At 37.3% G+C, this 26861-nt stretch overlaps 1 protein-coding gene across 1 annotated transcript; it reads right to left on the bottom strand.

Moving 5' to 3' along the window:
* Positions 1-23252: 23252 nt before the first annotated feature.
* LOC118975279 (iron-sulfur cluster assembly enzyme ISCU, mitochondrial-like) lies at positions 23253-24733 on the bottom strand. Its single transcript, XM_037029134.1, is given in 5 exon segments — positions 23253-23572; positions 23575-23744; positions 23925-24168; positions 24465-24608; positions 24724-24733. Coding segments are annotated over 5 exon segments (888 nt in total).
* Positions 24734-26861: the final 2128 nt, after the last annotated feature.

Raw genomic sequence — 26861 nt, 5'->3', positions numbered from 1 at the left:
GTTTTATTCTTGTTATGGACAGATAATGAAGTTTTACATGAAGTCTAAAGGGAATTTAATTTGCCTAAGAGCCTAAGCTGTTTCTAAAATATGGTATGAAGGGTTAGGTTAGAGGAGAGTTTTGGAGGGATAGATGGAAAGAGAGGGATGTCAGATGGTGAAACCTAAATTGTATATGCATAGTTTAACGGGCCTTTGAAAACAAAGCTAAGTTTCCCTGCTGTACTTAAGGGTTTTTCAAGAGTGAGTTGCATCTTTCCTAAAAGCAGGTTTAACCTCTAATAATGAGGATATAATCTAATCTCTGACAAGGACTATATTAGGAAAATAAAGGTTGTTTTATTCTACATGTTTTGAAAGTGAATGGAAATTCTACCTCAAGCTCCATCAAGATTGGCTTAACCACCAATGTAAATTACCCTTATTTGGTTATTGATGTCATATGCTAATGCTTTTTGAAGTAAGTACAGACAATCATTTCTGATTTGTAATGAAGCAGACAGAGACCTCAACCCCGTTACAAGCTTGGTGATCGTGAGACAGTTCCTTCATTCCTCAGCCTCAATGTCCTCATCTGTACAGAGGCGATAAAGCACAGGTTGCAGAGTGAAGTGAGTGAGTCCTGTAAAGTGCCTTGTACAATTTCAGAACATGGAGGACATGCTCAATAAGTGACAACTAGTATTGTTGTTATATTTTTCTAGCGTTCAGATCTTAATTATAGATTCTAAAGAGGCTCTGATACAAAGGTAATAACATATTTCTACTGTACCTAAAATGGCAAAAGCATAATGCATACTCTTCTGTAGAACAGAGCTAAACTAATAAAAGGTTTTCACCTTCTGCCACTCTAAATTCACCCATAATTCTGAGTTACCTTCCCTGAAGTTATTTCTATTTACTTGTCTCTCTCAAGTCAGCAGCAGGGAATATAAGGTTGACTCTTAGGACTCAGATAGTCTTAATACTGTTACGGAGAAAAAAATGAAAATGACCAGTACCAACTTTGTAGTCTTAAGAGGAGGCAAAATGATTGGACAAAAAGCTTTTCTGAATGTAATCTTTATTTTGAAACTGTGCTGGAAATTATAGACCTTGCCTCTTCTATTCCGTTAGCCCCCTGAAGTTAATTGAAGCTAAATTACATAGTGCAAACTTAGACGAGGAGACTCCTAGGAAATGTGTGCTGCCTTCTATAATGTATTATTCTACATGCCAACTTTGAGAATAGCAGAACTAAATAATTAAAGTTCAGCTGGGTCATAAATAAGGTAACATGAGATATAATTAATTCTCTACAGTTTAAAACAGGCCATCTTTCCTTTGAGTTCTTGTTTCAAGTCCAATGAGAAGTAGCTAGGAACAGATGGGGTGGGGGTGGTGCAGTAAGAGGAATTCTAATTCTTTGTAAATAAAAAGATCTTGCACTCTATTTTGATTTGTGTTTGTGCCCAAAGGAATAGAGGCCAAGAGGCAACTCATTGTATGATTGAAGAAGCAAAGCTTGTTAACTGTCTCTCCACAACATTCCAATATTGCTTCTTCTCTTTATTTTTGCTTGGTCATAATTATTCATTGTTACCAGAAAGAAATTTTAATCATATCAAAGTAATTTTCTCACCCTTTTTTTCACCTCCTTCTCTCTAATCTCATGGTTGACTGGAAAAATGAATAAATAAGTTCCTAAGAGGCCAAACTCAGATCCTTTTGAAGATACAGAGGGAATCCAGATGTTCACCCTGCCCCCCACCTCCTATAAAGGGTTTCATGGAATTTGTTGCTGGCCATAATATGCCTCCTAAAAGAAAGGAAACGCTTTTATATTTACAGGTAACATTAAATTAAGTTTCTACATTTTGTTTCAAATAGCAAATGAAAAGCATGTCTTTCAGTGCTGGCTTTTACCTCTCTTGACTAGATTCCGTACATTCTCATAGGTGTCCTATCTCAACATGATATCATTTAAGAATGAATTTTATTTGAGATTATTCATTTCTTTTCAAGTCTATACTTTCGTGCCTCTGACTGGTCATAGGTACACGTTGCTCTGATCTGCTGCCCTTTTAGAAAAAAAGAGACACCAGAGAGGTCACCAACATAAGACAATAATAGATGGTAGGATACAGTTTTGTTGTGTGTGATTTCATTTAACTCTGTAGAAATGATTTTTTTCTTGACTAATTTCAGACAATCATGTCTCAGAGTTGAAATAGGTTACTTTCTCCTAGCACTTTCCAACTTTAAAACATGTGTTTTAAAAATTTATTTATGAAATATGCTTGTGGCAATGAATAAGAACATTCATAAAACCCATATACATTTAATAATTCTTCAGCATTATGCACTGTTCCCTTGTATGGCCCTACCCTGGCTGGGAAAAAAACTGGGAATGAACAAGTGAACCTGGCCCTATATCTCTAATTTAACAAAAAAACACAAGATGTTTTAAAAATGAAATTATTACCACCATCTCCAAGTTAAAGTACCTAGACTCTAACTTGTAGAAATTCAAGCCTAATAAATTAGAGAAGAGGAGGAGGAGGGAGGGGGAGGGAGGACGTGGGAGGAGAGAGGGGAAAGACAAGGGAGAGGAAAGGAGAAGAGGAAGAGGAGGAGGACGAGGAGAAGAGGAAAATTCTCAGGAGTCTCAGAAAATGAAGAGGGTCAGGTAGAGAGATAATCCCCAAAGCAGGACAACATTGGAAGAGGAATTTGAACAGGAAAGTCAATAAAGTATATTAGTTTAGTAACTGATTTCAAGAGACAAGTCATTCTGAACCCCTGTTTTATGGATGAATGAAATTCTGAAATTTGAGATAGGTCACCATGAATTTCAGAGCAGCAACTAGCAAATAAAATCACAGCAGGGACCTTGCTTAAAAGTCTGGATTTTTTAGTGGGTTAATAATGGTAGCAATTCTTAAGATAAAAATCTTTTAGAAATGTGAAGTTTTAAATTTATATGTTTGCCTAACTGACTATGGAAACTTAATATATGGTATTCTGTTTGCAGAAAAAAAGAAAAAATTAAAAGAATGTATAAACTATCCAAGGTAAAACAAAATCTCAGTCCAAGTTTTCCTGAAAATATAGGTTTTGTTTGAAGAATAAAAGGTTTCAATTATCACTCTGGCTCTGCCAAGAGAGCAAACACAGCAGACAATTGAATTTATGAGACTGTCAGTGTCGTTTTACCTAAAACATAACTTCCCTCCCATATCTTTTCTCACCCCTTGGGATATGGGATTAAGATGCTATTCTCACATCCTGGGACAAGGGATTAATAGTTCTCCACTGTTATTTCTCATTTTTAATAGCTCTATTGCATTGCTCCATTGAGAATATAATATTACATGTAAAACTACAGGAGAAATCTCATCAAAGAATTAATGAACAAAAGGTATAAGAAAAGAAAACTCTGTTAACCATAGAATACATTTATAAAGTCTTTGTGTTGTTTACTTAAATACTTTCTATGATTAGAAATAATAGAAGAAAAAGTTTGAGTAGAAAGTAATTTTTGTACCAGACATGTCAATCACATGGAATGTGTCCGCAGCCATTGCTGAGAGTACAGCCACAACCGTCTACATGCTGGACCCTGAGGCCCTTCCCGGATGACCACAGCTAATTGGCCCAGGAATGGGCACCTGACCCAAGTGTTACCAATTCATAGATGGGGCAGAAGACCATTAATTGCCAAGCATAAAAAGTCCTGTCCAAACAGGAATGGTAGTAATTATCTGGACTTATCAGATGCTCTTTCTTTCAGGAATTTGACCTGAGAATATGAAAAGAATCTACTACACAGTAACAGAAATGAAAGTAGATTTGATACAAAGGGATACATTCAGAATAGCTTTAAAATGATAATGCAGCTGAGGTTCCCAGCGCTGCCCAGAACTCCATCAGATCCAGTATCGATGACACCAGACTTAGACTCATGCCAAAATTCTTTCTCTTTTGTTGTCACAGATATCCTTATAACAAACCTCCATTGCAGAAGCTAGCCTAAACAAGTTGTGAATTCCTGTAGTCAAAATAGCCTAAATTAATCAAAGATAGAGATGACAACCACAAACCAACCTTTACAGAGTGTCATGGTTATGCACAGCACAGGGGATATCAAAGGAAGCTTATTATAATGTGCTCTGATTTGAGGTATGGAAAAATGAAACAATAAACAGTATGAGGTACACTTAGTGCCAAATGCCTGATAGTCACTCAAGACCCACTGGAAAAGGATCATATTAGTACTAGTGCACTAGTTAAGGACTCAGACTTTGGACACCTATGCTGTTTGTTGGTTGAGTAAATTTGGTCGTTATTTAACCTGTGGTCCTCAAAAGAACAGCATTAGCCCCTCTTAGAACTTGTTTCACGTGCAAATTTTCAAGCCCTCTACATCTTCAGAGTCAGAAACTCTGGGGGTGGGGGTGGAACAATTTTTATGTAATATCTTATCTTTATTTTACTTTAAATAAATAAGAAAATAAGCAGAATCCAAGATAGAAAATGGGGAAGGGGGTTGTTATTTATGTTATTTAATCATAGAAGTTTAACTGAAAATATATTTATTTATTTATTTAAGCTTTATTGTGTTTTTTCCCATTACTATTAAACCTCCTTATTCCCTCTTCCTTCCAGCAATCACCACATTGTTGTCCATGTCCATGAGTGCTTTTTCCTTTTTGCTCAATCCCTCCACACTCTAACCTCCCCTACTAATTGTCATCCTGCTCTCCATCTATGAGTCTGTCTCTGTTTTGCTTGTTAATTCAGTTTGTTCACTAGATTTCACATATGAGTGAAATCATAGTATTTGTCTTTCTCCGACTGGCTTATTTCACTGAGCATAATGTTCTCCAGGTCCATCCATACCTTTCCAAATGGTAGAAATTTCTTCTTTTTTACAGCAAAGTAGTATTCCATTGTGTAAATGTCCCATAGTTTTATCCACTTATTTATTGATGGACACTGGCTTCTTCCATATCTTGGTGATTGTAAATAATGCTACAATGAACATGGGGGTGCTTATGTTCTTTCAAAATAGTGTTTTGTGTTCCTTTGGACATATTCTCAGAAGTTGGATCGCTGGGTCAAAAAGCAGATCCATTTTTAATTTTTCGAGGTGTCTCCATACTGCCTTCTACAGTGGCTGCACCAGTCTGCATTCCCATCAACCGTGCAAAAAGGCTCCCCTTTCTCCACATCCTCACCAGCACTCATTATTTGTTGATTTATTGATGATGAACATTCTGACAGGTGTAAGATGGGATCTCATTGTGGTTTCAATTTGCATTTCTCTGATGATTAGTGAGATTGGTCATCTTTTCATAGATCTATTGGCTGTGTTTATGTCCTCCTTGGAGAAGTGCCTATTCAAGTCCTTTGCTCATTTTTTAATTGGATTGTTTGGTTTTTTGTTGTTGAGTTTTGTTAAGTACTTTACAAGTTTTGGATTTTAACACCTTATCTGATGTTTTGGCAAATATGTTCTCTCATTCTGTGGATTGACTTTTTATTTTGTTGATGATTTCTTTGCTACGCAAAAACATTTTAGTTTCATGTAGTCCCATTTGTTTATTTTTTCTTTGGTTTCCCTTGCCTGGAATGAAGACAGACGCACAGATCAGTGAAACAGAAGAGAGAGCCCAGAAATAAACTCACACCTTTATAGTCAATTAACTTTTGACAAAGGAAGCAAGCACATACAATGAGCTAAAGATAGTTTATTCAATAAATGCTATTAGAAAAATTAGATATGTTCAGAAAAGTAAAACTAGATCACCTTCCTATACTATACACAATAATAAATTTTAAATGGATCAAAGACTTAAATGTTACACCAGAAACCATAAAAATCCTAGAAGAAAACATAGGCAGCAAAATCTCAGACATTGCTCATAGCAATTCTATATCTCCTAAGGCAAGGAGAAGACATTTAAGCAAAACTCTAAAGGGAAAGGAAGAATTAACCATTAAAAATAATAATCAACCATAACAAACCAACAGAAAACAGTAGAAAAGAGAAGAAAGAATTTAACAATGAACAGATAATGTTAATGATAATAACAACAATAGTAAATTGTTAATGCCAAGCATTATACTATGGAAATTACATGGATTATCTCAATCTTCCCAGTAATTTTCTAGAATTATTATTATTTTTATTCAAGTAAATTTATTCCACTGAAGTAAATCATCCAAGATGACAGAATACATAATTGTTGGGGCCAGCATTTGAACACAGATCTATCCACTTGTAAACATAGTCCAGAATCTACCTGACTGCAATGCCTAATGAAATCTCTCATCACTGACCCTTGAAAACATGGTAGACATTTCCACCTCCTAGGATGACCTCATCATCCTCCATATTTACCTAATCCTATCCACCCTCTAAACTCAAGTACAACCTTCTCTGCACTTCCATAATAATAACAATAATAAATTAGCTGCCATTTGTGGGCTTCATTATGATATAACATTTAGTCTTTGTAACAACGTATAACCAGGATCTTGAGACACAGGTTAAGTCGTAGTTCTCAAAATTCAGTGAGCATCAGTCCTTAGAGGGCATGTTGAGAAAAAAATTGTTGTCCCTCTTTCTAACAAGTTCTGAGACATGCTGATGCTGCTGTTCTGGGAGCTACTCTTTGATAACCACAGGATTAAATAATTTTTCCAAATTTATCTAGCCAGCAATGGCAGAGTCAACTGAGCTTTGTATTCAGGGGCATGGGTATCCAAAGTCAACATCCTGAACTGGTACTAAGATGCTCCTTCCCTATCGGGTTTTTGGTGAATACCAAGTACTTGGCACTTTGTGTACTCCATCCTGTTTATTGTTTTACTCTCTACTTATTCATTTCCCTTTTCCCTAATAAGCAAGGCCCTTTCAGTGTGGTATTCACTCTTAGAACAGTGCTTGCCTAATACATGGTAGAACTGGTGTTTTTTAAATAGGTGAATGAATTATTATCATTGATACCAATATCCATGGGAGTTGCATGTGCCTATGGGATCTTTGAGCAAGTATTCAGCCTACATCATGCCACATTCTCCAAAAACATCTCAATCATGCCTGTGGCCAAAAGCATTTGATGAAAAGAACCATCTGGAAGGTAGAAAAATGGAAAAATGCTCCCCTTCTCCCTTCATGATGATTTAGTCATGGTAATTATAACAAAGTCACCCAGATACATATTTACCACAGATGACAGCCTGCATGTTCAATTTTTACACATCTCTCTGCCTCTCAGTTCCTGTTTGGTAACTTCCTCAAATATGTATTCATAAGTTTCCCTGGAAAGATGTTTCTTTCTTTTTAGCAAATAGCAGTGGTTTAAGATTTATTCATTTGTTTGTGTATTTATTTATTTATTTATTATATCCTCCTGTGGCTGAAAATATTTCTTCTATATTATAATTTCCTTAGTCATAAAATTTTGCAAGGTTATTTTATTTTAATAAATGTAGATCACTAGCACTATATATAGTAATACAGTGTCTGGTATTTTTGCCATACGCTTGTTTGCCATAAACATCTTTGCCACAAGCATTTTCACCATGGACCTTTTGCCACACAATTGTCTGTAAAGGCAGTTTTGCTGTAAAAGATAAAATAACAGTTGGACAGTTTGATTTACATTTGGCAGACTTAATTTAAGCTAATTGTTGATTGGTTTCATTTCTCCATTAAAGAAATCCTTACATTACTTCCATTTTTTATATTAAATTTTAGCCTTCATAATGGTTAATACAGTAAGTGACTGGTAGACATGGTGGCCTTAAAACAGATGACAACTACCTATATGCCAGAGTGCAAAGCTACATGCTACTTATATACTGTACTAGAAAATGATAACATATCAGTTTGCAAATCTTTCGGTGAACAGAGTCCCCTCCTACCCTTCAAAACCAAAAGTTTACCATGCTGTGGTAGACAGGAAAGAGGTGGCTAGTAATTCACAACTCTTTTTGAGAGCATTAATTATTCATTTTTGAACTGGAAGCAGATACCTCTCTTAATGAAGGAAGAAATTGTAGTGGAGAAGGAAAAGTGGGGTAGTGTCAAATGAGACAAATCAAGGAAAAATATATATAACACTAGGAAAAAAAGACTTCAAAGACAAAGTGTTCTCATTTTTTGCAATAGTCTTTTAAATTTTGTTATTCATTTTTCATGTTTCATTATGTCTTTTTTACTGACCCTCTTTTATTTAATCTTTTACAGCAAAACTGCTTTATGGCCAATTAATTCTGTGACAAAAATGTCCACGGTGAAAATGCTTTCAGGAAACAGGTTTACAGCAAAGATACTTACAACAGAAATACCTTGAACCTATTAATACATATCACAATTCATGGCTAATATAAAAGTTCATGTTTAAGTTTTTTTTAATGGGACTACTTTTTTTCTTTTTTAAGATTTTATTTATTTATTTTTAGAGAGAGAGGAAGAGAGAGAGGGAGAGAAACTTTGATGTTTGTGAGAGATACATTGACCAGTTGCCTCTCGCACGCCTCCAACTGGGACCTGACCTACAAACCAAGCATGTGCCCCGACTGGGAATCTAACTGGCCACCTTTCAATTTACACGCAGGCTGGCTCTCAATTCACTGAGTCACACCAGCCAGGGCATCATGTTTAATTTCTTAGAAAATTAACATATAGAAGAAATTCTGAAGAAACAAAGCCGAACATGCACATTTTGAAAAGATTATGTGAAGTATGATAAAAATGGAGATCTTTTTCTATCTTAGTAAATTATTTATAGAAATTTGTTTATAGGAATTATGTTAAATTGTTTATAGAAATTACAGAAATTCTGTATAGAAACATATCCTTCTCTGGTGCCTAAACGAAGAGTCTGCTTCTTATGATTCTAACTGTCATCCGCAGGTAGCATACATTTAAGGTGGATATGCACAGCTGACATATTTCAAGACATGTTTGAGGCATGCCAGTCAATTCTCAGAAACAATAAAGGGTAATGGAACCTCCCACTGGGAGGACAGACCCTGGGGGTACTGGGGAGGTATTCTGAGATATCTTCTGAAACTCGCCCTATGCTCTGAGAGAAGTGTGTGACCAATTGTATGCAAGACCTCATTTCCAAGTAAGGTCCCATTTATGAGTACAAAGAGTTAGGACTTGGATATAGCCTTTTTGAGAGTCACTCTTCAATTCATTACACCCAGATTTTTCTAAATTTTAATACGTTATGCAAACATAATATAATTATTCAATGAAAAATTAATATTAGTACAATAGTATAAACTACAGATTTACTTGGATATCATGAACTTTTCCATTGTGCAGGAAAGTATTAACTAACCAAGCCTGAGTTGCTCAAATCTTGCACATTCCTAAAAACGTATGTCTTCAAGACTGGCCTTTGATTGGCTCCTAGAAAGTAACCTCTGATATTATGTTAATACATCTTTTTACTGGTGATGTCCATCTTAATTGTCTGGGTAGTGTAGTATTTGCTAGAATTGTCCATTGTAAAGTTATTATTTTTCCCTTTGCAATAAATATTTTTTGTAGGTGGGGAGGCAGTAGCTTGTCAAAAAAATCATCTAATTTCAAATATTGGCAACTAAGGCGCATTTTTAAGAAACACAATGTTAGCCCCAAACCCTGCAAAATTTATCTTAGGGTTAATTCAGTTCCAGGTCACTCTCTGGACAAAAGCAAGAATGGAGGGAAATTGGGGGACTAGGCAGGGCAAAAATGGAAATTCCCAGTAGTCTTGGGATGTTAGCAAAAGAGATTTAGGAAACAAACTTGCACACCAGTCAGCACTGTGTCACCTAAACACTGTTTAGGAAAGTGTCTGAGACTATCTCCTCTCAGATTTGTTTGGGACAAAGATAAGGTGGCCTTCAGCTGATGTGAGTATATTTACTGACTTGGTAAGGTTTGGCCTAAAAACAGCTGTGACACGGGAGCACATCAGTGGCTCTGCTGAGAAGAGCTTCCAAAATTGCTGCATGTTTTAAACCAGTCGTTCACTCATTGAACTTCAAACCACCTTTTCGAATCCTGTTTCACTGTTAGGTGCCTTTGTTAGTATGAGCCATACAACGGGCTGTTCCTAGCACCACTATAACATGGCTGGGCATATCATGACTTCTAGGAATGGCTAGTAGAAGGGCAAAAGGAGGATAGCAGAATAACATTAGACCTTGGCATAATTGCAGAGGAAAATTGTAGAGATGAATGACCCACATAAGGTTTTGATTTTCTGTTTCTTTTATTTGTGATGAGCTGCCTTCTCTATTATTAAGAATAATGAACTATAATCCTCAAATAAATACCTTTTCCATTAATATAACAGATATTTGGTCACTTTAGGATGTAAAGAAAAATACATTTTGGTAAACCATTCAAGACTCAAATGACAATTTCAGATTTGTTTCTTTGTAATTAGTCTTTAAAACTAAAGAAATTCATCCAGTAATCAGTCAATCACCAATCAAGATCCCTCTTTTTATTTTTAAGCATGAATTATGTTTTCAAAACACTGATTTCTAACTAATGGGGGGTCTCATCTTTTCAACAGGGAAAACCTGCTTGTCATAGATCAAAGCAAAGAAGAGGAAAATTAGAACATTTTTTCATCCATGTTATTTCTTTCAGGTGGCCTGATTTTTAAAAAAGCATTCAGTGATAGAGATTTGGAAGAGTTTATCTAGATTTTTGGTAGGACCCACAATCTAAGTTCACACCATGAATCACATATATAATATTTATGGTGTTGTTATTTCTTGCACTAAGAAAATGATTATAAAATGTATGCCCTTCATCTCACTTTAATTTCTTCAGGGAAAGCTTGGCAAAGATAATAGTTCCATTTGGACGCAATTCAGCTATCTGATGAATGCTTCATCAAAATGTGTTTGATCCAGTTGTTCTTGTTGGCTCAGCTGATAAGTTAATTCCAAGTGATTGCCATGAAGGCAAGCATCACAAGCCCTACCCTATTGTCGGAAGGCATGTTCTTGGCAAGAAAGAAGCCCACATCTGTGAAGTCTCGAAGCACGTCCTCTTTTTCCCTTTCTGAGCTATTTTTTCCTATTTTATTATACCTAACTACATATTCAGTTGGAATTTAATCCCTGTGGCCTCAAATGCATACACGTTTTGATTGATGGATGATTAAACATCAAGCATGGGTTTGAAAGTTTGTCTTGAGGGGCTTGCTTTTTTTGGTTGTTTTTTGTTTTGGCTCTAACATTCTTTCAGTCATCTAAGTTCTCCAAACCAGTACCTGTTCCAGTCCATGTTTCAGTGTCAATACAAAACTTTTGATCAAGCAGAGAACTTTTAATTTTCTATAGGGTGGCCAAATATGCCGCCCAAATTCTAGCCGCCCCATGTTTGGGTGAATTGTTTGTATATATAAAAAATTGTTTGCTACACAATTTTAATGCAACTTCTGAACAGCCACTTAATAAAATTGTTTTGTAAAATAAAGGGAATAGAAGTAGATCATTTCTAAGATGGTTTCATATTCTGAAACCTTTTAAACTTAGCCTGTCTAAATATAGTGTGTAATTCAGGAATTTATCCTGACTGTATTATCTTTATTCAAGGTGATGTTATCGCTTAGTATTATGCACTCAATGTAAATGATTTTTGTTCAAGTAATGATCTGATTGCAGCTATAGTTACCTAAAACGTGCCCTAAGCAACTCATGTGTTATTTATCTTCATGGATTTGCCCCTTTTTTCATTGTATTGTACACTGGGTTATCAGAAAGTATACATCAGACTTAGAATACTTTTGGAATCAGAGAATACTTAGTAATAATTTTTAAATTGTGAGCACTTATGTCACAGTACACCTGGTCTCCATTCAAATCTGGATCTGGCTGTGTAGAATTATTTTTCAGTTTCTAAAATATTCTGTAGATTCTAAGTCTCTAAAATAATTGGAAAAATAGCAGAATCAACACAAAGCAGGACCAAAAATGGGGTAATATCTATTTAGAATTTATTTTCACAACAAACTAACTATACTTTGGAAAATAGCTCATCATATATTTAAGTACTTGTTAAAATGTTGATATTATATATTAAGAATAATTTGGAGAAAGAAAGTAAAAAAATGGAGGCACCCTGGATGTTTGAGAGTTCTTTGATGGAATTATGTCAACTAAATTCACGCATCAGTGTTGGGAAATCTGTGGGGCCTGACTCAAACAGACTTGTTTGGGGGCAAACATCTGGCGACTCCAGCTTTTGGCTTGAAGCAGTTGCCAGGGGAGTTTCAGCTACAATTCCACAGGATTCCTTTACAGGCTCTTTACGGTCTTCTTTCCTTGCTGGCACTAAACAGGTGACATACATTCCACACTGATAATTAGTGTCATCTGGCTTGGGGCCCCCACTTCTCTTTTTAGTTTGCAATGTCCTTTGCAATGCTGCCTTGTCCCCATTTTACATTTGTCACATTGAACCATCTCAAATAGCTCCAGTAAAAAAAATGTTTTGCTTTTCTCCTCCTTCTAATGCTTCCACTTCCTCTTAAATGCAACATTTTTTCTTTGTTCTTTTTAAGTTATGCATTATAATGTCTTAGAATATGTCCTCTTAAATCCAGCATTTTTTCCTTTTAAGTTATGTATTAGGACTTCTTTGGTGATATCTGGTCAACCATCCTAAGGCCTGCTGACATTTCCTGATTTCGTCATCTACGTGTGGTTTCAAATAGCTTCTACTACTTGCATATACATATTTATTTCATATAAAGGCCTTGAGATCAGGCCTTGATATGGACTAGTCATTTAACGTAGTCAAAATGCAAATGTCACAAAACTCACCACACAGATAACACTTTGGTTTAACTACTTTTTTTAAATGACATTTTCCCTAGTAATACTGCTTGTCCATGAGGTCAGAACACTGTTTTATTTTCATTTGTCTTGGTTTATCTCCATATCCCTGTGTTTAGAAAAGTGCCTATACATAATAAGAACTCATCGAATTTGTGTTGTTCGTTCATGTTGGTGATGCTGATATTCAAATAACATCAAACAATGATGAACATTTATTGAGACTTCTATGTATAATTCAAATATGAATGCTGATTCATTATGAAAGAAAAATTTTAATCCATAGCTGAGCTGGAAGAAAATTATGGGAATTTAAAAGGTTTCTCCTTAATTCTTTGTCCATCCTGTAAAGCCCAGAATCTCAGTTATAATGAGCCACATGCCAGATATGGACACAAGACAAAGCCTGGGGCCAAAACAAGACTAGAGGTTGAATAGAGATTTCCACATAAAATATAGTACTCATCTTTACTGATTGTTGTGTCACCCTCACCAAAAAAAAAACAACAAAAACAAACAAAAAAAAACAAAGCCCAAGCCCATGGAATTAGAAGGTGATGATTCATACTTTGGCTCTGCATAGAGCAGAATAGGGAAAACGATTTCTCTGAAAATTCATAATCCAAATTTTGTACTCATTTATGTTGGAAGCCAGAGTTCACACTGCTTGTGTGACTCTCAAAACAAAGAAAGAAAGAAAAATTCTCTTTGGACATCATAAACTTTAAATCCAAGCTTCAAAAAAGTCTCTCAGGTTATGGTTCAAAAGTACATTATCTTACCATTAAATCCCTAATTCACAAGAAACAAACTATTAAGAGTGAGAGTCATGGAAACAATAAAGCACATAATTGATTTGCAAGAATTGAGATATTAGAGATAAAGATTACAGGATAAAATGAATACAGAAAGAAAGTAAAAGTATACCTAAGAAACATTTAGGCAGTCATATTTTTAAAAGAATGAGATAAATTTTCTAAAAATGAAAAATGAAATGGCTACACAGTAGATCTGACACAGCTAAAGATAAATAACAAACCAGAAGACCTATCAGAAGTGTCCAGTAGTAGAGAAAGAGAGTAAAGAAATTGCATGAAAGAATTGTTAAGAGACTTAGTGAGCCTAGCTAGAAAATTCAACATACATCTAACCCAATTATTTAAGGGACAATTAGAAACAGTGAGTGAGAGGCAACTCTCTTTTAAAAGAGCTGAAAAATTCCAGAAATGTTGAAAGATACCAACCACCCTATGGTTTCAGGAAGCCTAACAAGTCATAAATAAAAATGATTAAAGAAATTAAGAAAAATGTATGTCTATTTTCATCAAAATGCAGAATACTAAATACAAAGAGATTTTTTTCTCAAAAATGTTGACTGATTTTTAGCTTGTTGGAAACATTTGTCTTACAGCACTCGTTAAACACAACAAAAAGATTTTTTTTTTAATGATGGAAAGAAAAGTAAGAAAGCCATCATTAAGTAATACCTAAGAGCAGGAACTCTGGAGCCAAACAGCCCATGTTCAAATACTGGCTCAGACCCCCACTACCTGGATGACATTAGGCAAAAGGGTGAATGAACACTCTGTGCTTTAAATAATTAATTTGTAAAGTAGGGATGACAATTACAGTTCTCACCTCATACTCATAGGGTTGTTATAAGAATTAAATAAACTGATACTTGTTAAGTGCTTAGAACAAAGTCTAGCATGTGGTGAATGCCACATAAATATTGTTTAATAAGTACAATTTAAATATACAACAGAACAACAATCTGACAGCTGATTTCTCAACAGCAGCAAAGGAATACAATAGAATAATATATTCAAAGTTATGAAAGAAAAGAACTATTCATCTAGATTTGTGCACCCAGAAAAAATGTCACATAAAGATATTTTTAACAAAACAAAGAGTCAACTCTGACAGTCCAACAGACACTTTGCTAAATTCCTCCTAAAGGATATACTTAAGGAAGAATAAAAGTGATCCCAGAGGAAAGGTTTGAGATGCAGAAAACTATGCTGAACAAAGAAAATGGTACACAGGAGGCTAAATTTGAACAAATGTTGACTCTAAGAATATGAAAATAGCCCTGACCAGTGTAGTTCAGTTGGTTGGGCATCGTCCCACAAAGCGAAAGGGAGGTGAGAGTGCTGGGAAGGAAGAAAATGAGTTAGTGAATAGCTAATCTTTTTTCGACATTTCTTTTTTTAAATATATTTTATTGATTATACTATTACAGTTGTCCCATCCCCCCCTTCATTCCCCTCCACCCTGCACACCCTCTCCAAAAGACATTCCCCTGCTTTAGTTCATGTCCATGTGTCTCAAGTTCTTTTGCTTCTACATTTCCTATACTAGTCTTGCCCTCCCCTGTCTATTTTCTATCTACCATTTGTGCTACTTATTCTCTGTACCTTCTCCCCCTCTCTCCTCCTCCCACTCCCCTGTTGCTAACCCTCCATGTGATCTCCATTTCTGTGGCTCTGTTCCTGTTCTAGTTGTTTGCATAGTTTGCTTTTGTTTTAGGTGTGGTTGCTTTACTCTCTTCTTCTGGCACCACCTATCTATTGTGTCCTTCCTTCTACCATTCATTCCCCTGGAAGAAGATAATTCAAAGTCCCGTTCATGTACTGCATCCATTACGAAGGTCGGGATTTCTGGGTGCTTTACTGCGTATTACAGTTTATCGGGCCTAAACATTGGCTCCTGAGACCCATACACTGAAGACAGATTTATTGTCCCTACCATTTCAATCTATCTTCCAACATACACACACACACACACACTACACAATGGTGGAGCAGGGACAAGAATATTATAATTTAAATTTCTACTTGGAGAGGGAAATTTATAGCATTGATAAAAGGCCAAGGGGTAAGCATTGTCAAAGCCTTCTAGTCTGGGTAAAATAGAGTTCCTTAATTAGACCTGCTTCTACTCTATGGCAAGAGCACTTTTGTTCATTGTGTCCTCCAGGTCCACTTTCTTGGAGGTTTGTCTCTGCCTATTATCTTCCATGGCCATGATGGAAGTGGATTTAGGGAAGTATGATTTCTAGGGCTGGAAAGCTTTTGTAGCCTACTCCGTTCTGGACCAAATTTGGGACAACTGAGATTGTTTTGTGACCCAGACATTAAAGCCCTTTTCAGTTGAGGGCTGTTATTTATTTGTCAATACAATTCCCTTGAAAATTTAATAGGCTTTGGGTTGATTTGCTTTTATTAATTTTATGCATCAGTAAACATGCCCACATCCGTTCCTGGACATAAAACTCAAGCCTGATGTCTTTACTTCCTTGCTGCCAAGCCTCTCAATGGAAAGGCACCAACCTTGAAACAATTAGTTTTAGGGGGAAGGTCACACTTTAATCTGATCATCACCACAGGACTGAGCCTTAATGGGGCTTTATTGTTCAAGGGCTTTTCACTCTTATTTCATTTTTTAAAATATTTTATTTATTTATTTTTAGAGAGAGGGGAACGAGGGAGAAAGAGAGGGAGAGAAACATAGATGTGAGAGAGAAACATTGGTTGCCTCTCGTATGTGCCCCAACCAGGGACAGAACCTGCAACCCAGGGGTGTGCCCTGATGGGAATCAACCCAGCACTTTTTTGCTTTGTGGGATGACACCAACCAACTGAGCTGCATCAGTCAGGGCTCACTCTTATTTCCTATGTTTAGGGTTGGTAGCAGTGAACTTGCAAATATTTTCATGTCTCAAATTTCTATTCCCTTTTATTACTACTTCTAAACAGCCAACTCTTTCCTGGGACTATTTTTTTCTCTGAAAATATTGCTACATGCACCCATTAAAAATCAACACAAACTTCTTCTAATATTTTCCTAGACTTGTTGCCTAGAGCCAGAGGTTGAAAGGCAATTGAGTGTAATAGACGATATAATAGAAGTATCAACAATAACTAATTACTGCCTACCAATAGAAGATGTCAATGATTAAGATGCTTCATTGCTGTATAGCAAGGGCCTCCATCTTCCTAGAACCCAACGCATATCATTGTTATTTGGCCCATAAGCCAATGCCATATGTTCCTACGGTGATCTGGACCCACTGCTATTCTAATACCATCTTTCACTATTCTCCCCCTAACTCTTCATACTCTAACCTCACTGTGTGCCTTCACTTTTCAATAGTCCATGTACCTTTTTGGTTTGGAGCCTTTGAATTTGCTCTCATATCTCTGGGTATAGAATGCTTTTCTCCTAGATATTCATATGCCAGGTCCCTCTTTACAGGTCTCTACTCAAAAATCAACCTTTTTTTGGCTGAGGCCTTTCATAGCCAGTCTACTACCAATCCATTACATTATCCTTTTGTTGCTCATTTTATTCATAATTTTGAGCAGTATGACACCTTTAAACTGACTACTGTGTACTTTTGATATGATCCCACTGATTTTGGAAAGCTTCTTTGTTTCGGGCACAACAATGTGTCCAGGCTCACATCATGTCTTCTTTATCCCAGCCCTGAAATAAATATTTCTCCAAAGAGTCTCATGTTTTAGGGTATAAAAATAAAAATATAGGTGCTAGTGGTACTCATTGCTACTGAGATGACATTGCTTCTAGGTTATCAGTAGATGTGCAGGAAGAAGACATTTTCCTCCATTCTTCTAGATTCCTTCAGATAGCCTAATAGTTAAATTGACATGAGACATTTTAACAAGAGAAAATAGCCAAATTAATTACATAAGTATAGGAGGTCTGACTGGAAAAAGTCCAGCCATTGTTAATATAGCAAGAATGGTTTGCATGACATTGAAATGACCTGCCAGCCAAGAACAGTGGACTCGAATGCCCATGTGTGAACAATGACAACTTCACTTGACTAGTCAAGTGGGCAGTAGACACCACTGAATGAACATGTGTACCGTGTGTCTGTTGCATTCAAAATGACTGAATGAGTAAAGCAATGAATCTGGATCAAATTTTGCATTAAGCTTGAGCATTCCTCTGCAGAAACTATTCAGATGATTCAGAAGACTTCCGGGGATGATGCAATGAGTCTGGCACAAATAAAAGTGTGGCACAAATGATTCAAAGATGGTCGATAATCTGTTGAGAATGATCCACATTCTGGAAGGCCTAATGAGTGTTTAGGGCTCATGTGTATGGGCTGCAATCAACAAAGATCGGTGACTGACAGTGCAAGAACTAGAAGCTGATCTGGGAATTCCCCAAAACTACTATGTTTGAGATTTTGATGCAGGATCTTGGCATGAAACATGTCATGACAAAATTTGTTCTGTGGCTTCTGCTAGAGAGCAGAAGGAACATTGTGCTGCAGTTGCTAATGACTTGATTCAAACCACTACCAATGGACCAGATTTCCTCAAGAGGGTCATAATGGGAGATGAATCATGAGTCTACAGCTATGATCTAGAAACCAAGGCCCATTTGTCCCAATGCAAGGCACCTGGTTCTCGGTGCCAGAAGAAAGTACAGCAAAGTCACAGTAAGATCAAAACCATGTTAACTGTGTTTTTTGATTGGGAAGGTGTTGTCCATCACAAGTACGCACCCCCTCAGGCCAAACAATTAATAAGGAGTACTGCCTCCATGTCCTTCATCAGCTGAGAGATGCAATGCAGCAAAAATGCGGCTAGGGCAACTGGTGATTGGCATCTTCATCATGTCTCGTTCAGAGTGTTTGGTGAAACGTCAAATCACCCAGGTGACTTAGCCCCTGTACAGCCCAGATTTGGTGCCCTGTGACATTTGGCTTTTCCCAAAACTAAAATCACTTTTGAAAGGGAAGAGATTTCAGACCATCAGTGAGATTCAGGAAAATACTACAGGGCAGCTGATGGCCATTCCAACAAAGAATTTATGGAGTGTTGTGAATAGTGGAAGAGATGCTGAGAGAACTGTATGAGGCCCCAAGGTACCTACTATGAAGGGGACTCAGGCCTCACTATCCTGTGTACAATGTTTCTTATATCTTGTATCTTTTTTAGTATGTGTCTCTATTTTTTCATAGTACATGTCTCTATTTTTTCATAGTACATGGCTATTTTTTCATAGTACATGGCTAGATACTTTCTGGACAGCATGGGAACCCCACATACATGAGAGGTTCAGAGACAGAAAGGGAAAGTGAGGACTCTATGGCATCTAGAGGTAAGGAGTGAGATAAAGTGTCCTGGGGCTTTGAAGAGGAGGAAGGAAGTTAACTTGTTGGATAATAAAGAGAGAAAATATTCAGTAACTAAAATTTTTCCCTGCCATACAGATAAGTCATAAAAAGTTAATTCTGATAATAACTTATTATGGTGACAGCCCAGAATTTAGATTCTTCTGTGGAGTTAGGAAGGAGCAGAAATTTCTCCTGGGCCCATGGAGTCTTGATTGCTTTTGGCTCAAAATAATTTGCATACAACAGAGGTGCACCTTGGGGAGACTTCTTATGGATTCCTTTATAGACAATTAATTTCAATTTTAAGTGTTTTGTGATTAGCTTTCGATTTTTAGAATAATAGTGCATTTTCATAATTCAAACGTTAGAATCGTATAGAAATATATACACAGTGTTTTCCTTCCATTTCTTCTCCTTCTAGCCTATTCCCCTGTCTTCTATTGGTACCTGTATTGTTTAGTTTCTTTACACATACTTACTCGGTAACCCTTATCATGATAGGTAAATAGTTTTATTAGTTTCTTGTTCATCCTTTTGTTTCATTTTGCAGGCACATATTTGTACACATTTTTTTTCTTACCCAGAATGTAACATAAGATAAACACTCCGCTGCACTTGTGTATATTTGCTTAAGAATGTATGTAAGTAGCCCTGGCTGGGGTAGCTCAGTGGATTGAGCGCAGGCCTGTGAACCACACGATCGCGGTTTGATTCCCAGTTAGGGCACATGCCTGGGTTGCGGGCCAGTTCCCAGCAGGGGACTCACAAGAGGCAGCCATACATTGATGTTTCTCTCCTTCTCTCCTTCCTTTCCTCTCTAAAGATAAATAAATAAAATCTAAAAAAAGAAAAAGAATGTATGCAAGCAATCTCTCTGAAAGAGCGCACAGAAATCTTCCTTTTAGGAAACTGTACTATTGCATTAAGCAGCTGTATCACAGTCCATTCAACTAATTATTCATTGCTAGATACTTGGGTTGTTTCTAATCATTTGCTCTTACTAATGATGTTGCAATGAATATTCTTGTACATATGTGATTTTACACTTGTGTGGGTGTATTAGTAGGATAGATTTTTGGAAATAAAATTTGGGGGTCAAAGATATATCTGAAATTTTGCCAGAGATGGCTAAATTATCCTGTGTAGAAGTAGTACCATTTTGTTTCTCAACTGTATGAACTTTTGGGTTTTTGCCAAGTTGATAAGTGAGAAATGGTGCCTTGGTTTTACTTTACATTTCTCTTAATATGAGTGAAATCAAACATTAGTTCACATGTTTAAGGGATAGTTTTTCTCCTGTGAGCTCTCTTTTCTTATCTTTTACTCATAATTCTATTAGGATTTTTGTTCTTGTCTCCATTTCTAGTGGCTCTTTACATATTATAGGAAGAATTTACCTTTGTCTATAATAATTGTAAGTTTTATCTCAGTTGACTATTTCTCTTACAATTTTCTTATGGTGTTTCTCCTCACACATGACATGTTTAAGTTTTTACTTTTATGTATTCTCATTTGTCAGTCTTTCCTCATATGATTTTTGGGTTTTATATTATATTTAGGAAGGCCTTTCCTAGTTTAAGATATTAAAAATATTGACCCATGTTTTCACATAATATTTTATACTGTTTTCTTTTATAATTTTATACTTATAATTATAAAAATTATATTTTATAATTTTATAGCTTTATTCTTTTGAGAGTCTTTCCTGGAGTATGTCGTAAGGTATCAGTCCAAATTTATCTTTCTCTAAATGGCTATCCACTTATTCTAATATTAGTTCTTAAAAGGCGAATCAGCAGCTTTGATATGAAAAGCCTGATCCATCATATTCTTATTTTCCATATGTATTTCAGCCTATTTCTAAAAATTCTATTCTATTCCATTAGTCTACTTGGTTATTTGTGTGAAATAAAATATCATTTCAATTATTGATATTTTACAGTATATCTTAGTATCTGGTTGGGCGAGTCCTCTGTTGTTCTTTTTTGGAGTTTCCTGGATACTACTGATTATTTTTCTATATGAAGTTTAGGATATAAATGGCAATTTTCAAAAAAAATTCTTTCAGCACTTTTACTGAGAATCCAAGCCTCCCTTTATTATAAGATATTTGAAGCCCTGGCTGGTGTAGCTCAGTAAATTGAGCACGGGCCTGTGAAGCAAAGGGTCGCTGGTTCGATTCCAAGTCAGAGCACATACATAGGTTGCAGGCCAGGTCCCCAGTAGGGGAAACATGAGAGGCAACCACACATTGATGCTTCTCTCCCGCTTTCTCCTTCCCTTCCCCTCTGTCTAAAAATAAATAAATAAATAAAATTTTTAAAAAAGATATTTGAACTAAGATGGTCAGACTGCATACTCCCATCTCAATTCTTGAAGTTCCTAACTGCTTAAAAACAGAGGCTTTTCTGATTCAAATCCAAAAATAATAACAGTATTAAACTACTTTATTTAGGGCACTGTATATTCCTGGTACCTATGATTCCAGGTTTTTCAATTTATAGACTGAAAAGCTTTCTGGAAGCTTTGCCTGTGGTGGTCACTTGCAGGCAAATTCACTTTGCAAGGTCACTTTGTCAGGCTTTCCCCCCTACTTTCTATGCAGTTCCAAGTTTTAAGCTTTTTAAAATAAAATCATTTTCTCCTAAAATGATTAAAAGTGCTCTAGGGAAGAACCACTGGTTTGGAGGTTTGTATACAATTGAGTAATTTCTGGCTTAAATAATTTCTACTTTGCCTGGAATTTTAACAATAATCATGAGGTTTTACACATTGAACAAACCGAGCTTTTCGCCAGTGAGTCTTCGGTGACTGACCTGAATATTCCCGAGAGACATACAACTGTGAATATTGACGGAAGAATATATTTGTCTCCCTACAAATATTTAAATTTAAATATTTCAATGCAATTTAAATTGCATTTTCTTAGAGAAGTTACTTTAAAATATATAAAAATTTTACCAAGGTGCAAAAATAGTGCCATACAAAAAGAAAAAAATCCCAGTGATACACATGGTAAAACTCTCATAATAACTATACTTCACCCACACTGCACATATATGTTTTTTGCAATTATTAGCTACACTATTAAATAGGGTACCTTAATAGACATTATGTGCAGCGTGGGCGAATTTGAGATTATAACAATTCTAACATCTGTGGTATTCTACCTGTTATGATGAATGTTGGTCTCCCTTTGGTATTTTTTAAAAGGGAAAAAAGTGCAGAAATTTGAAAAACTGACCAACATCTAATTACGTTTATGAGTTAGAAATTTATGGAACTTTCGATACATATTTGTGTGTGATCTCTAATTTCACACCATTATTTGCAGTTTGTTTATTCATCACAATTGTTGAGAGCTTCCTCTATGTCAGGCAACAAGGCAGGCACCTAGGAAATAAAGATGAAGAGAATTCCCACTATCAATTAACTAAAAACCAAAGCATTGGGAGGACTCAGGCATATAAAAAATAATTACAAGACATAGTGACGAGAACTTTCCAAACCCTGTTTTTGATTATTTGTAACAACCCAAAGACAAGTCTTATAACCTCCAGATGAGGACTGTGCTGGACGGGAAACTCAGATATAATTCGGACGTGTGTTAAAAGTTTTAGGAGAATGCACAGCTGTGGGAAGGCTCAACAAGTGGGGTGTGGTGGTCAGATAAACCTTTGTGAGAAAATTATGGTGAGCAGCATGATAGTCTCTGTGCTAGGTAGTGTTGTAGATAGAAGGCAATCAATAAATACGTAGAGTGCAGGTTAAACGTCACATGTCGGCAGACTGGTTATGGTTGAATCAAGAGAAATAAGGTATTTCTATCCTTGGTTCTTGCTTAGATAATTGGTATGATGAAGTGATTAATGGAGATTATAGAGGGTGATATGCATATGGGGGAGAAGATAGTTTGCTTATTTAAATTATAATTTTAGATTTTCTAATTTATTATTTATAATTCTTGTATAAGTATCTTTCTTTTTGTCTAACATTCTTTTATTTACTATGTCTATGTAAATCTATTTTATGTACAACATTTGGCTCTAGCAAATAATGATACCAACACAGTCTATTGGTACTCTTCCCCCAAATAGATTCAGGTAAAATGGATCTCTGTGCACTTCATGGACAAGTAAAACTTGAGACTTAGTTACTGATTTTAGTTTTGAAGCCATACACACAATTCAAAACATACATAAACTGGGTGAAGGCAATAAAAGTGGGTTAAAAATAACCCCAGAATTCAGAACAACTGAACTGTGTATTTTACTTGCATTGGAGCTACATTGTGAACAGTGAATGTGCACAGGGCACACACGTCGTAACGTGAAGAACCACTGACATCCAGGTGACTGCGGGGTGGGTGGGCACGCCGAGGGGCGCCCTGTGGGAGTCTGCGCCCTGGGGCCCCCTTCTCGGCCGCTCTTGCCCTGGGTTCTGGTTTGAGTTTGTAGGCAGCCCTGGAGGCCTGGAGGGAATCTCCAGCCCGCATGGAACAGTGCAGTTTCACGGGGGAGGGAAGGCACAGTGCCTTGGCGCTGTCTGTGTTTTTGATGGCCAAGGCTTCCCTTTCACTCTATCAGGGGGCAACAAGCCAGCTGGCGCAACTGCAGAACTACAGACAAATGTTTTAAACCTGGCATCCACCATCTTCCCCTTTTCATCCACTTGAATCTGCAATCTCATTACATCACCACATGCTAGAGCCCCCACCAACCCAGTTCCAACGTTTTTTAAAGGATTGCACGTGTTTATTTTTAGAGAGAGGGGAAGGGAGGGGGAAAGAGCGGGGCGGGGTGGGGGGGAACAGTGTTATGTTTGCGCCCTGACAGGAGTGCCCTGGGGACCTTTCACCTTGCCAGAGGATGCCGGAAAGACTAAGCCACACGGGTCAAGGCTAGTTCCGACAGTTTTAGCTGCCTTGTCAAAAGACACTATATGTCTGGGATTTTCATAGTGATCCACAACTTTCTTACGATAGAGCTGGGCCTGGAGCTGACAGCTCCCAGCAGGCAGCCGCGGGCTCCGGAGCAGCAAGGCCACGCCCGCCCGCCGGCCTCCTGGTACCGTGCTCCAACTGCCGCCATTTTGCAAGCTTGCGCCTGCGCAGACGAAGCCTGAGCCCAAGTGGAACTCGTGAGTCCGTTTCCCGTATTTTGCTTTTTCATGGTGTATTTATTTGTAAGAAAACACAAATACGATGTTTTAAAATACTTTTATTTCTTGCAACTGAACTATGAGATAAGTCCGCAAGTAGTACCAAGAATAAAGGTAAGGATAAAGCAACTGTAACAGGCAGAGTGGGAGCGGCCTTCAAACGGGCTCCTCTGCCTCTGTGGCATGAACAGTAGAAGGGAACACCTTATTATTATTTAACTTTTCTGATCCAGAGTCCTTATTTTGCCCTTCTCTGCCCCCAATCCCTATCTAGCAGCCTGAGTGCTAGAAATTCTACCTCCTTCCCCGCTACTTGTTTCCACACGCAAGCCTTTTCGTCCGGGAAGCAGCTTGGGTGGGCAGGCAGGGGTCCCTGATGGAAATTTTAGCTCTAGCAATGCTACACCCTGGTCTCGAAGGTAGGTGCTGCAGTGACCCTCAACTAATTTGGAGATTAAAGCTGTAAAGCTTGATGCAGGTGCAGACTTACTGAAATCTTAGGGCATCCATTTCAAATTTAATTGATGTCACATGACTATGTATTTTTTTAGCCTCACCAGACAACATGCTTATTGAGAGCAGAAGGGAGGGAGGGAGAAAGAGGGAGAGAAACATCATGTTGCCCCCTGTGCATGCCGGACCAGGTACCAACTGGCAACCTAGGCATGTGCTCTGACCAGAATCAAACCCTCAACCTTTCAGTTTACTGGAGGATGTTGCAACTAACTGAACCACACTCGCCAGGGCATGACTACATTGTTTTAATTAGAAATACCAGGATGATTCCATGGCACAGAGCATACATAGATTTTAGTGGCCATGTAAAAGGTTAGGTACCTGACATGCAGGTTGGCAAATACTTCCAGGAGCTCTCCAACCCTATTTTGTCTTGCTGTGTATACAGATAGACTAATATTTACAGTATTCCTTTTAGTAAGATGTAAGCATGTATAGGTTCTTACCAATGGAGTTATACCTTTGCCAGATTCTTTTTGCCTATTGACTGGTTGCATAAATGACCATGAGGCCCCAGGGCATGGTGGAAACTCAAGATGGAGCCTTTGTTCCTGAATCTTGTGAAGAGGGGCATGCCCACAAGGAATATTAATCTTGGCCTTACATTAGAATCGTGCTTATCTTAGATGAGGGATGCAGAAAGTTTCTCTAGAGGAACTAATGTGTAAATTAAGACCTAGGCTGTAAAAGAGTTAGACTGAGTGGTCTAAGTGAATTTTCAATAAAGTTTGTGTTTATCTACCCCAAATCAAAAATTTCATGAGGGGTATTTTTAACTCACTTTAAGAAAGGATGTGCTTTTGTGAGGGCAACTTTGTCCGCAAGTCCCCCCGTCCACCATGGATGAAAATGAAACTACCAAGGCATGATCTGCTTGGGGAGGAGAGATGGTCAGTCTCTCACAGGAGAAGGACCAAGAACCTCTTCTTCAATGGCTTTTATTAGGTTTGGAACACACAGGAATACAGGTGAAGCTCATCAATCAATGTCAGGCCGCAAGGATCAAACAATAGATAACATTTCAAAGAAATCTGAGGGCTTAATCTGAGTCAGTGTCTGTCAGGTAAGAGGGTTGCGGAAACTTTGGGAGACATACTTATTTCCTGCTCAGATCCTTATCATATGAATGAAAGCACTCTTAGCAAAGCAGGCTTCACAGGACTTTGTGAATTCTTTCTTATGCCCAATCACCGTGGAACCCGCTCTAGCCCGCAAAGGGCTGCACCACCTTCCCAGTCATAGGTTTTCAGGCTTAAGTGGATTAGAGCCAGGAAGCACTTTTCCCAGATGGAAATGGGGACTTAGGCTATGTCAGAATAGCCAGAGGGCAAGGGTCCATCACCCCCTCTTTGCTGCAGCCCCCCAAGTCCTTCCTTGAGGGCCTCCCAAGTGATTGTGTCTAGATTAGCTTGTCCTTCCTTTGAGGGGTCTTACCTGTCACTGACTAACCGACCAAGCATTGGAGGCAGAGATGGATGAAGCAAAAGCGGCGCTCCTGCCAGGGAGATAACCTTTGTCTCCTTAGTGGGTCACAGTCCAGAGTTCACTCACTCAGCCTTATCCACGGGGGGCAGTTACAACTCCTGAAACCAGGCAGAGCAGTTCCCAACATGCTTTGAAATCAGTGAAGTTGAAAAAAATTTAAAAGCCCTTAATAAAATTTTGGGGTGGTTTATCAATATGAGCCAATGAGTGAGTAGTCGTCGAATGGAAAGGGGATATTTTTAAAATGTATACATTAGCGATGTTTACTAGACAGTTATTAGTCTATTCTGTTCATTTGTTCAACATTTTTTATTAAGTATCAGGTGCTGTGTTAGATCTTGGGAAATAAATTATGAACAAGACAGAATCTCTGCCCTTATGAAACCTACAATCTGTTGAAAAAGATTACACAAATAATTACACAATTGGAAATATAAGAACAAATTAGGATTAGTATGAAGAAAAACAAGAAGTTATGAGATACTTAGTAATGCAAGAGTTTGTGATGTAGTCTAGGAGACGTTAAAAAGTGCTTCCCTAAAGGAAAGTGATACTTGAATTGAGATCTGACAAACTAGCATGAGTTAATTTGATGAGAAGGGGCAGAGGTGAACAGTGTTCCCCACACTGTTGGGGAGGTCTGAGTGGGGAGAAAGAAAGAGAACGTCAGTAGGCCAGAGTAGTTACAGCAGTG

This window comes from Sturnira hondurensis, unplaced genomic scaffold, assembly GCF_014824575.4.
Source record: "Sturnira hondurensis isolate 20B ecotype Veracruz unplaced genomic scaffold, ASM1482457v3 Scaffold0001509, whole genome shotgun sequence".
NCBI lineage: Eukaryota > Metazoa > Chordata > Mammalia > Chiroptera > Phyllostomidae > Sturnira > Sturnira hondurensis.
The sequence above is the reverse complement of the archived record's forward strand: the minus strand, read 5'-3'. Positions and strand labels throughout refer to the sequence as shown.